Here is a 13,633-nt window from a genome sequence, read left to right on the forward strand (position 1 = left end):
AGAGCCAATTAAATGGCATGTAACACAAATACAAAAAAAGGCAGGGAGAGATACCAGGAGGCTTGCAAGTATGTTAGGTAAATTTTTCTGAACACCCTATTTGAAATAGATTTTTAAAGCATCAATGTCCAGCCCTGGCCAGTGTGGTTCAGTTGTTTGGGGCATTGTTAACCAAAAGGTTGCAGGTTTGATTCTGGTCAGGGCACAAACCTAGGTTGCAGGTCCAATCCCTGGTCTCGGCGTGCATATGAGAGGCAACCAACCAGTTTCTCTCTGACATCAATCTTTCTCTCTCCCTTCCTCTCTCTCTAAAAGCAATTTAAAAAATGTCCTTGGGTGAGGATTAAAAAAATAAAAGAATCAACACCCAGAATTAAACTGCAAAAACAACCTTAAAGTTACTTTATTACTTCATGATATGCCAAAGTTTTTGCATGTCATTCTTATTTTGGCATAATGTATTGGAGGTATAAAGTATTCTAATTTATTTAACTACTTTATTAGGGTAAAGTAAACCTTGTTTCATAACTCACCTGTGGGCTTGGCATAAACATTTTGAAATTATTTTGAGCACAGGTTGACTTGATTTATGGTAGTGGTTATGTCAGGTTTACTTTATTGGTGGTTATTTGCAAAGACATCTAAAATGGTTTTAAAAGAATAAACTGTTATCTAATTTTTTAAGCCCAGAAGAGGTAATGATTATATTTAAATCGTAAGTGTATTTGAGTCATTAAACATCAGATTGGAGATTCTATCCATTTTTAGTATTTATTAGCAAATATTTGGCACCTATTCTGTTTCAATAACTATGTTAGACACTTGGTTATTTACTGGGGGGCAACTTTCTGCTTTCAATATAACCAATATCTTCATCAGTTATCATAAATCAACAGGAAGACATTTACCTTCCTATTTCATATCTTTGAAGGGTTTCAAAACACATTGTTATTTGGATTTTAAATTTTACCTTACCATCTTTTATCCCTGATATTCAGTACAGTACTGATCATATATATACATAGTTGGTAGTCAAGGAAGGTATATTGGAGAAAAATCTTCAAAATTAAGATTTTTTTAACCTAAGTAATAATAAGGTAACAATGTTGTTTTCATTTGGTTTCTTTCTTTGACAATTTTAATGAGCCATTAAAGGGTTTTTATCTTTGTTTATTTTTAATGCCAGATTATATTTGTTTTAAGATTAGTTTTATAGTTTCTCTCTAACTGGAATTTTCAGTTACAGTACCTCTAATTGCTCAGATACGCTAGATTGGTAACAAAACCCATTAAATTCACCTCTAGACAAATTTGAGGTTGTAAGAGGAAAAGATCTCAGATTTCATATTTTTGGGCAGGAGAAAGATGACACCTAACTGATCTGACGTGAAAAGTTTTCATATCTTTTCTTTTGGCTGAGAAGTACTTGACTAACTAGCTTATCCTTTTTCAGAATTGAGTAATATCACTTCTGAGCCAAAATGATTTATAAAGACTTGTGATTTATATTTATTGTTTACAGCAGTGATTTTTTAATCTTTTTTTTTCGTCTCATGGCCCACATACATTAATTGCTAACATTCTGCTACACACCAGAAAATACATATTTTGCCAATCTGACAAAAAAGAACTATAATTTTGATTTATTCACACTAGACGGCTAATGTTGTATTGGCTATTGGTCGTTTTTTAATTTGACAGTCTAAAGGAAAAGAGGTCAGTGCCCCTGACTGTATAGTCAGGTATTGCATGTTTAAAAAATTCTAGTGGCACACCAGTTGAAAATTACTGTTTTAAATAATTTTACTAAGGGCTAGAAGGATATAAATTGTTCGTGCGCTGATTTTCGTTTTTTGGTTTTTTTTAAAGATTTATTTATTTATTTTTAGAGAGCGAGGAAGGGAGGGAGAGACAGGGAGAGAAACATCGAAACATCGATGTGCGAGAGATTCATCAGTCAGTTACCGTTGCCTCTCACACACCCCCAACTGGGGACCTGGCCCACAACTCAGGCATGTACCTTGGCTGGGAATCAACTGTCAACCTTTCAATTCTCAGGCCAGCACTCAGTCCACTAAGCCACACCAGGCAGGGCTCGTGTACTAATTTTCAAAATGGCAATATTTTAATAGCTCTACATTTGAAAACTAAGTTAATGGATAGGTTTTATTTAGCTAGCAAAATGGGTTTTTTTACTGTGGCTTATCACCATTCTACATTAAGTACTTTCCTATAGTTATGTTCCCCAAACCTTAGTATAATATAGTAGAGTTTTATTTATTATCCAGTGAGAGGAAAAAAATTATAACTTTTTGCATAATATTTTGTCATTGTTTAATTCTTTTCTTGACTCTTAGACTGGTACATCTTCATGTAGAGAATCTGGATAGTTAGAAAATTATAAAGAAGAAATCAGAAATTGTTTATCCTGAACCAGATATCATTGCTATTAATATTTTAGGTACTCCTGCTTCACTCTTTTCTTTTTTTTTTTTTAATTCTTACATGTTTTATTTAAATACATACTTTAAAAGCACCATCAGGATCAATCTCTTCCATTTTGCTTGCGTTTTTGTTAGGATTTTTACATATATATATATATATATATATATTGGTGATGGTAGTGGTGGTGGTGGTTGGATTTTAATAGTATAAATCATAAAATTTGAACCCACATGGTCTGATTTCACAGTCCTTGAATCATGTAGTAATAGTATAAATACTACAGGTTATTTATCCAATCACATTTCATTCAGCATTTACTTTATTTTCCATGGCCTTTTACCTTAATTTTTATTTGGTATTTCTGAATGTGACCTTACGATAAAATTTTAGGAATAGATTTGAGAGTTAAAGGATTATGTAAGGATTTATGTAGTTATCAGGAACCATGTAACTACTGCTTATTATTTCAGGTTTATAGACAAATAAACAGTCTCTGAAAATCTAATACTGTAAGTCAAACTAAAGTTTCATTAGAAAGGTAGTTTAGTTTTCTGTTGATTAATCTTGGGGCAGAGGACTTGTTTTTCTTATTTATTTATTTGTTTGTTTATTTTTGCTGGGCATTATATCTTGGTACATTACTCCTATTTTATATTGTTTCATCACTGATTATTGTATTCAGGTCGCTTAAACAAAATACTATGTATGCTATTAATGTTTTCAGGCAAAGCTCATAGACAAATGCAAAATTAAAAACTCAAAGGTTATTATCTTAAATAATCAAAAGTAACTAAAGAAATCTAGTAAATTAATAGGAGACAGTCAGGGTCAAATGTAAAATGAATTACTACTGGATGGTTCCTGGAATTGTTAGTCTTTTTTTTTCCTTCTCTGTCTGTGCTAAGTTTGCATGATTTAAGTATATAATTTTAAATGCCAAAAATAGCTTTGATACCATTTTCATCATAGCCAGTACTAAAATATAAAATTTCTCTATCAAAGAACATTTTAAAATTCTTCAATTATGCTAAAATAAAGTAATAGTATAATTATTAAAAACTTCTGTTGTTGGATATGATGCAGCCACACATTTTAAAACCTGTGATTTGTGATGATACAATTACAAGAATGAATTTTTTTAGCAATAAGTAGACTATTACTTTTCACACTTGATTTATTTATTGGGAAACATTCATTCCAAAAGGTTTGCAGAACAACATTTAAGTTTTTCTCTGCCTCAGAATTAATACAGGAAGAAGGGACAAAGGAGGAGGGGAGCAAAGTCTTTATTTTCTCTGCAGCTGTCATGTAACCTCATTTTCTAGCAGAGAGCTACAGTCCGAAATTTTGTTGCTTTACCCAGTATTCCTTTGCCTTTTCATGCAAAATTGCTATAATAGTCTTGCAAAAAGAAATGGCTAAACAATCTCTTAGCAACCATAGGAGAATAATTATTACACCATCCTCTGAGAGTGAAACATTTCTACTTTACATTAAAATTGGCATGGTTTACTTTATAGATAATAACAGATGAGCCTATGTCAGCACAATACTAAAAGAATTGAGCATGAGTATATATAACTGCTATATACAATTTTTAAAAAGATGAACATCATGCAAATGTGTGTACAGTCTTTTATCATATATTAAATTTTCTGCTCTTGAGGAAGATATTTGGCATTTCCCATGACCTAACTTTAAATTATCCCCATATTCCTATAGTAATTGTTTTTTTAAGGGCTCTAATCTATTAAAAAACACTCAAACCTGACTAAGCCTGAACAATTTTTACTCATTCATATCCAAATTAAGAAGGTGTTCATGTATTGTTAATTTTACTTATGGAAATGGCACAGGCAATCTTTTTGGAAAATAACAATAAAAATGTTTTTCTTAATTAGACTGGCAATGATTGGCGATAATCCTCAGTGTGGGCAGAGATGTGAAGAACTTGTCCCTCTGTCATATACTATTGATAGATTTTCAAATGATACATTAGCTTGCTAGAGGATGGCATTGTAATATAATTGGAATATATACATATCTTTTATTTGGTAATTTTATTTATAGGAATTAATCCTAAAGAAATAATATTACCAGTGCACCAAGATGTATTTATGAGGAGTTGTGCATTTCTATGTACATAAGAAAAAATTGGAAGTGATCTAATGCCCATATGTAGAATATTGCCTACGGAACATATGACATATAAAAATACTGCACATCTTTGCAGCCATTTCATATCACATGTACCGCTTTACACAGGGACATGGGGATAGATCCATTATAAATTGTGAAGTAATACAAGGCACTGTGTGGATCTAAAATATAAATGGAATCAAATTATACATAGGGAATAAAAATATATGCCTGTATTAAGAAGTCTAGAAATATATATATAAGATAATAATAGGTGTTATTTCAAGGGAGTTGAATTTTGGGAAGAATTATTTTTGTGTAATTTTTATTTTTAACAATTACTGAAATTAATTCTTTTGTTAGTGAAGGTTTTTTGTTAAGGAGTTTTTTTTCCCTCCCTATTGTACCAAATTTGCTCTTAGTTGAATTCACTGTGTGATAAGTATTTGAATTAGTTAATAGGTTAATTTTAGCTATTGTGGTGAAAATTTTTAAATAGAACTACTTTTGATACCCAAATATACATATTTTTGTTTAATAACAAAACAGGAAACACTTGGGATATTTCTCTTTAAAAAAATTAATGTGTTTAGTCTTAATCAAAATGAAATGATTACAGTTTAATACATGGGATATAAGTAGAATTAATCCTATTCAATACAATAAACCACTGAATTATAAAACCATTTTATGTTTGTCTAGATACAGGTTTTAAAGTAAGCTTTTTTTAATTTTACAATTCTTGACTCTTCAATTAGATTAGAATTCAATAAAGACAACCTGATCCAAATAGTTGTCACCATTAAAAACATAGTTATGTACTTTATAATTACCACTGATTAGTCGGCAGCCGTCTGTCTCGAGAGATGATGGTGTAGCTTCTTAAGAGTCTATCTGCACCGCCGAGAATGGCTGTGCAGTCCGACTCGGGAGTGACACGGTATCTGTCCCCTCCCGTGTTGAATCGACATCTTGCGATGACGCTGGAGTGTCCTCTCCAGTGAAGCTGAAGCTACAGAGCCTGGGCAGGGTGATATGGAGGGTCTGCTGTTGCCCATGCAGCAGACCCCCCCTCTCTTCGCAGCTGAAGGGTCCAAGGGAAAGACGGAGTCAGTACAGCTTGGCTTCAGGTGCGCCGCAGGAGTTGCCGGTGTTGACTACAACGTCAAACCGCCTTAGGGACTCCGGCTCCGGATTTTCTGTCGGGGTTTACTCCCTTAGCCTTTCCCCTGAAGAGGTATGCCGCAAGGCAGCGGAGGTTTTTTGGAGTCAGAGTTTTCCTTCTCTGATGTGCCCTGACTGGAAGATCGAACCAGCGACACTTAGCTCGCAGGCCGACGCTCAATCCACTGAGCCAAACCAGCCAGGGCTTATTAACACTGATACAACTATTGCAATTCATGCTTTTTTGTAGTTTTTAATCTCTTGGGTATCTTTTTTCAAAAAAAAAATCTCACCTGAGGACATATTAATTGATTTTTAGAGAGAGAGAGGAAGGGGTTGTGGAGAGAAAGAAATATTGATGTGAGAGAGAAACATCCCATCAGTTGCCTGCTATACCCTCCCCAAACAGGGATTGAACCACATCCTAGGTATGTGCCGGCAACCTTTTGGTTTCCGGGACAGTGCCCCAACTAACCAATCCACCATGCCACGGTTCTCTTGATTACCTTAACTAATGTGGAGATTTTTAGTACGAATTGTACACTGAATTTATAATTAAAAATTGCGATTCAGAGAAGTGAATTGCTTAAATTTTATATACTAATTGGATGAGATTCCAACCTAAACCCTTTCTCTAAACACCTCCCACCTCAGTGTTTACGCTGTTAAGTTGGCTTACTTTTGGACAATTACACTTGAGTTATTTATATTAAGAATTCTCTGGAACAAATAAATATGTTTTTACTCTTTCAGATTTTAATCACGCATTTTGAAAGAATGTTTGCTGAATTACCAGTATTTAGCCAACTCCTTTCCAATAATTTTGCATTAATTGTGGCAACACATTCGGGCAGCTGTTATGAAAATTAGCTAAATAGCAATTAACCAGGTTCAACATATTTAGTTTTAATAACAGAAGATTCTTATTTTTTTTAAGTTTAATTTTTTCTTCCCTGATAAAATAACAGCTTGTAGTTTTCAGAACATTTTCACATGTATTGTCGTCTCACTAAGTCCTTGGGACAATCCATGACATGAAACTGTATAGGAATTAAAATGATTTGATAATTGAGGCACCTGGGTTCCAAAGAAATTAAATGTCACAAGGTTACTTTTTGTCCCAGAAGAAAGACTAGAACTTAAAAAAAAAAAAAAAAGACTAGAACTTGCATTTGTGCATTTAAAGTATCTCAATCATTTAATGAAATTTATGGCTTAATTTAAAAATTAATACCAAAAAATTTTAATGTATTTTTTAATTTAAAAAAAGCTTATAAAAGTTAACCTTGTTAGCCCCTAATTCTTAAATATTTTAGAGTGAGCCAGTGAAAGCATTTTTGTCATTTTTAATTGGCTGTCACTGTTTCTTCCCAAATAATTATGGTATATGGGAATGGGAAAAGTTACAGCAAATAGTTGTGTCATTCCTTTTTTAAAAAAGAAAATTAAAACTTTTAGGATATTTTGTAGTATGTGAAGTTTCACTTATTTAACATTTATGTCACAGAAATTAATGTTTATAAAATTTTTTAAAAGCATAGTTTTGACCGAGCATATCTCCTACCTCTAAGTCTCATGTGATAGTAATCTTTTGAAATAGTAAGTTGAGGCTACTTAATTCATTTACTACTCAACAAGGTCATGACTGCTACCTTTCTTCCTTTGATTCCCTGTGTTACACAGTACCAGCATAGTTCTTGGTATACACATACCTTGCTTTTAACTTGCAAAAGAACACTTGTTGATTTGTATTTTTCTTCCTAATATTTTCTTCATTTTCCATACACAATATTATTTTAAATTATAACTAAAAGCTTCGTTATAACTTTTAATCTCTCTCTCACAAGGCATGGTTAGTCTTCTAATTATTCCTAAGTTGTTTTTCTGTAAGAAAGCCCAGTTCGCTAATGAATTGAATTTTTAAATACTTTTTTTTTTTTTTTGACATGGCTCCCTAATCATGTACATTTGAGTTTTGAGAACTGTTCACAGCAATGGTAGTGGTACATTCTTACTGATTTGGTGAATACTTGTTAGAGTGAAAGTATCTAATTTTTTATTGTTCTTTTTTATGTCCTGGCAACTAATGAGTTGGGGGTTGTTCCCATTAGGCAACTGAAGAGGATACTCCCAGTTCTCTAGTGAAAGACCATCTTTTCCAGCAAGAGACAGTTGTTACCAGTGAGCCTTATAGAAGCTCAAGACCTTCTCCCTTTGAAGATCTGAATGCTAGAAGAGTCTACTTGCAAAGTCAGGCCAATCAGGTGAGAACATAAATATTTCCCAGTGTGTTATCCACATGTATAGACGTTGGATGTGTTAGATAGGACGTTGAGGCCATCTGCCCTTTACCAGGCAAAATTAACAAACAGTAGTAACCCAGGAGAATATGATTTATAATGAATCAAATCCAAAATGAGACAATAAATATGTACACCATAAAGCCCCAACAGCTGTAATAATTGAGCCATAAATTTGACTTCAAGTTTTTCAGTGACAAAGGTGAAGAGGAGGAATGTATCAGTTACAATTCTTTTATACTATGTGAACTGTGTAGATTAAATCTGACCCCCTCAGTCTATAAAATCAAAGGCCAATCAAAGTGGTTTTAAAAAATGTCTTAAAATATCTGATTCTTCTTGATAAATAATATCTATAAGATGTGTTAGTGCCCATGGCTATACTGCAAGCCCAGCTAATTTTTGTTGAATGATTCTCATTTGACCTGAGGACTTCAAACATGCAATTTGTTAGAGAAGAACTTTGTTTGTACTATAGAATGCAAGACAAATCAAATGAACAGCATGATAAAGCATTTAGTTTAACAAATTATTAATATTAATTATCTTACACCATATGCAAGACCTGTGCTTTAATATTGAGCGATTAAAAAGGAAAATAAGCCATGGGTTCTTTCCTAAATGTTTCTGGTGTGGTGATAGATACATGGTCATAGTGTTATGGGAGCACAGGATAGGGGCATTGAACTCTTTGTGGAAGATGAGTAATTTCCACAATGCCTAAGCATTGCCTAGGTATTCCTAAACTTTTTGAGGTTAGGAACAATTAACCAGTTAAAGAGGATGGGGCTGGTGATGAGGATTAGGGAAAAGGACACAGGAGTGAGAGGATGAATGTTTTAGAAAGTGAGTTTATTAGTCAGCTTGTTCTGCCATAACAAAGTACCATAAAACATCTTAAGAGTTATTTATGAAGGCTAGAGATCCAAGGTTAGGGTGCCAGCATGATTGATTTCCTAGTGAGGACTATCTTCCTGGATTACAGACAGCTGCCTTCTCTCTGTATCCTCACATGGCAGAGACAGAGAAAAAACATTCAAGTGAGGAAACTCTTCGTGTGACTTCCTGTAAGGACACTAAATCTCATCAGACCAGTACCACACCCTTCATGACCTGTTTCCCAAAGGTCCCATTTCCATATATCATCACCTTGGGAGTTAGAGTTTCATGTGAATTTTGGCGGGACATAAACAGTTCATAACAGGGAGCAGCATGAAAGTATGCGTGGTCTAGGGGAGAAACAGCATGGAGGGTTAAAAAAGAGAGGCAGATAAGACAAGGGCCAGAGTGTTGTGTTTTTCTGTTTTGAAAACACTTTGGTCCTGATCTTGTTTGTTGCTTCACAAACCTGGGTATATAGTCACGTGCCAAAAGACACAAGAAACCACAGGTTAAACAGTGCAGTTTTATGAAGTGTCAGTTTTACTCAAAGACACAAAAATTCCCAAGTGGTGCACCAATTTACATTTCCACCAGCGGTGGGAATTTTCCTGAACACTTGATGTTGCCCATTTTCCCCCGAATTTAGTCACTTGGTGAAAGTAGAGTAATATGTTACTGTGACTTTAATTCATAGTTTCATATGCCTCTTGACCATTTAGAAATTGTTTCGTGAAGTATCCAAGTTTTTTCTACATCTTATTTTGAGTTATCTTTCTTTTTCTTACTGATTAGTAAGCATTAGTTTATCTATTTTAGATGTAAGATGTTGGATATATGTATTGTAGGTGTATCTTCTACCTTGCGGTTTGCTTTTTACTCTTAAGATTTTCTTTTGCTTAATAAAAATTCTTAATTTTATTATCAATAATTACTTTATTTATTTAAATAGTTTATTATATATTTTACATTATCATTTATCCCCCTTATACCCTTTTTTACCTCCACCCACCCCCTCACCCCCACAATTACCACACTGTTGTCTGTGACCATGAGCTCTGTTCTATATTGCTCAATCCCCCACAAACCTCCACCCCAAGCTGTCAGCCTGCTCTCTGTAAGTCTGTCTCTATTTTGCTTGTTAGTTCAATTTGTTTGTTAGATTCCACATATAAGGGAAATTATATGGTATTTATCTTTCTCTGGCTGGCTTATTTCACTCAGTATAATGTTCCCCAGGCCTGTCACAAATGGTAAATTTTTCTTTTTTACTGCCAAGTAGTATTTCATTGTAAATGTATCATAGTAGTTTTATCCACTCATCTATCTACTAATGGACACTTGGGCTGCTTCCACATCTAGACTTAACAGATAAGGATGCAGTGAACATAAGAGTGCATATATTCTTTCGCATGAGTGTTTTGGGTTTCTTTGGATAAGTTCCCAGAAGTGGAATTGCTGGGTTATAAGGCAGATGCATTTTTAATATTTTGAGGTATTTCCATACTGCTTTTCACTGTGGCTATGCCGGTCTGCATTCCTACCAACAGTGCAGAAGGGTTCCCCTTTATCCACATCCTCACCAACACTTGTTTGTTGATTTATTGGTGAGAGTCATTCTGACAGGGTGAGGTGATATCTCATTGTGGTTTTAATATGCATTTCTCTGATGATTAGTGATGTTGAGCCTCTTTTCATATGTGTATGAGGCCATCTGTATGTCCTCTTTAGAGAAGTGTCTGTTCAGGTCCTTTGCCCATGTTTTAATTGGATTGTTTGCTTTTTTGGTGTTGAGTTTTGTAAGTTTTTTATACGGCCATTTTGAACTGGTTGCACAGTTAGACCCTGGTATTCTCTAGACCAGTGCCATATTTTTATAAGAATGCTGACTGACTCGGCTTAGGGCAGGTTATTATAGTATAAACAGCTGTCCATTCCAGGGTTAGAGGATGGACAGAGTAGGCAGAAAGGAGATAAAATGATGGACCCTTTATCCAACATTGCTGCTTTTAGACAGAGCTCTTGTTCCAGTCTATCTTACAAGCTTTTGGCTTGCTTTGGGGTTAAGTGCCAGATCTGGTTTAATCATAGTTATGGCTGTTTGGGAGGAGAGTTACTTGGCCATTCACCACAACCTTTTGAGTAAGGAGGTGCTTCTTGCTGCTTTGTGTAAATTGGAACTGAGTTTTACATTTCCTTCGTAGACTTGTTATTCTACCATTTTTCTTTAAGATCTGTTTACTTATTAGACTTAAAGTAGACATTTGGGAAAATTATTCCCTGGGTAGAAATTTTTACAACAGTGGGTTAGATCTTGGATTTTAGTCACAGGCAGTTCCTAACTTTTTAACTTACTCAGAATTACAAAGCTACAAATGCTCTGTCTTCCTGTTTCCTCATGTAAATAGCAATAATAATAAAACTTCCACAGCAGTAGTTTAGGGGTTTAAAAGTTCATTCATAGGGGTTAATATCCAAAATTTATAAAAAACTTACAAAACAAACAAAAGAATCCAAAATACATGGAGATTGGGGGATAAGGGGATTAAATGGTAATGGAGAAAAATACAATAAAGATTAAATTAAAAAATAAATAAAAAGAAATTTAAAAAGTAAAAAATAATTTAAAAAAATAAAATGCCTGGCACTATTTCATTGCAAATCTTAAAGTAATTCTCTATCTGCTATGTTAAGTAGTGGGATGAAATCCAAACAGGAATGACATTGAAAACCTGGGCTCTCTGCAGGGAGGAATAGCCATTTACAAAATCACTGTAGAACATTGGCTTTCCTTTCTTGTGAGAAATATAAAGCATACATTGTAATTCCTCTAGTTTCGAATTCATTGGCTTTCTGTGGCTCTGGGAAAACTATAATTTTATCATATTCTTAAAAACTTATTTCTGGTCCTGGTCTGTGTGGCTCAGTTGCTTGGAGCATTGTCCCATAACCAAAAGGTTGCAGGTTCAGTCCCCAGTCCATGCCAGTCTTGGCATATCTGGGAGTCAACCAGTCTGTTCTTCTTTCTTACATAGATGTTTCTCTCTCTCTCTCTCTCTCTCTCTCTCTCTCTCTCTCTCTCTCTCTCTCCTCACTCTAAAAGCAATGAAAAAAATATCCTTGGTTGGGGATAAAAAATATCTAAAATGTTTATTTCTGTTGTTTAAAAAAAAAGTTCATTCATAATCATGCATACGTTGATAGGTATGTGATATATATGCATGTGGTGAATGTTTGAATACCTCTATGCCAGGCCTCTATTTTAAGCCCTGGTAATAGCTGTGATCAAGACAGATATGAGACGTAGACTCACAAAGGATATAAATGATAGTGAGGGAGATAGGTAATAAATAATTTTAATAACCAGTAATATTTCAGATAGCAATAAGGGCTATGAAACAAAATGGAATAGGAGAGCAGCAAGGCCTGTGTGGCTGTAGTTTAGTGAATTAAAGTGGTAAAACTACCGATTAGAGTTAGAGAACCTGGTAGTGTTTGGATAGTACAGGCTATTGAGAGGGCTTGGAATGTTGTTCTGGTTTTAATGGAAGCTCTTAGAAAGTTTTTGATTTCTAATAAAGGTTTCATGTTTGCATTTTTAAAGCAGCTGCTGTGTGGAGAATGGACAGTTAGAGAGTATGGTCACGGGTGAAATTAAGGCCAATTTGTCTAGTTAAATGATATTGGTGAAGTGAACTAGGTAGAGAGGGTGAGAAATGGTTGAATTGGGAATAAATTCTTAGGAAGAGCTTTCCCCGCCAAAAAAATAAATAAATAAACACTTCATAATAGATTAGATATGGAATATGAGGGAAAGAGGAATCAAGGATAACTTCTGACTTTGAGGTCCAGGCAGTTGAGTGGGTGATAATGCTATTACCTGGGATGGACTCTCTCTGCCACCACCAGTATAATATCACTACCACTTCCTGCTCTTGTCAGAGAACATAGAATAAGTGATTTGCCTAATATCAAAGGGTTGTATGTTAGAGACCACAGGTATTTTAGAACATGTAGCCACTTATATTCTGAATAATGTATGTCATGATTCAGGAAACTGTCATGATTATTAGTGGCCGTAAAAGACATGACTTCCTGACAGCCAGCAAAAATGATATAAAAAATAAATAAAAGCAATACTTCCAATAAGTAATTAAAATTTTTCAACTAAATTTGAACCAAAAACTGAGAAATTGAGGGTAAAAGTATGATAAAGAATAGATGGAGTATAAAGACAAAATTCCCAAATTTGTGTGGATTAGGGAATTAAAAGGGTAAAGTTTTAAAGAAAAACAGCTTAAAAAGGAAAACAATAAAACAATTCTTTAAAAAAATTTTTTTTAAGTAGAGCAGTAAGAGGGATAAATGATAATTTTAAGTGAAAGACAGTGAAAAGAAAAAAGTAAGTTTTCTAAACATTATGATGATTTGAAATACTCTAAAGACATAAGTTGAAGAAATATATACATCTTACGATACTGTTTCTAATTTTAGTGCTGTTTTTATTGCTGCTTGTTTTAATGTAAAAATAGGTAGGACAGAGCAAGTAGTTAATATCTTATATTGTTGTTCCCTTTTATGTAAAACAAGCCATAAATTGGTGTGGAATTTGACCTCTTAAATCTTTAGGGTTCCTTGAAAAGGATGACATGACCCGGTGAATTGTCCTCAAGTAGAGAGCTTAAAGAAACCCAGCAGGTCAGATC

The 13,633-nt window shown here is 34.1% G+C and overlaps 1 protein-coding gene across 2 annotated transcripts in view; it reads left to right on the top strand.

Annotated features, from left to right (window-relative positions):
• Positions 1 to 13,633, top strand: part of SPRED1 (sprouty related EVH1 domain containing 1) — a 106,764-nt gene that overhangs the window by 78,591 nt on the left and 14,540 nt on the right. For both annotated transcript variants that reach the window (XM_090270391.1, XM_090270392.1), the window contains exon 5: positions 7,860 to 8,012. In XM_090270391.1, the coding sequence (XP_090126517.1) occupies positions 7,860 to 8,012 (153 nt within the window). The remainder of the gene's footprint in view (positions 1 to 7,859; positions 8,013 to 13,633) is intronic.

This window comes from Furipterus horrens, unplaced genomic scaffold, assembly GCF_987537825.1.
Source record: "Furipterus horrens unplaced genomic scaffold, mFurHor1.1.pri manual_scaffold_3, whole genome shotgun sequence".
Classification (NCBI taxonomy): Eukaryota; Metazoa; Chordata; class Mammalia; order Chiroptera; family Furipteridae; genus Furipterus; species Furipterus horrens.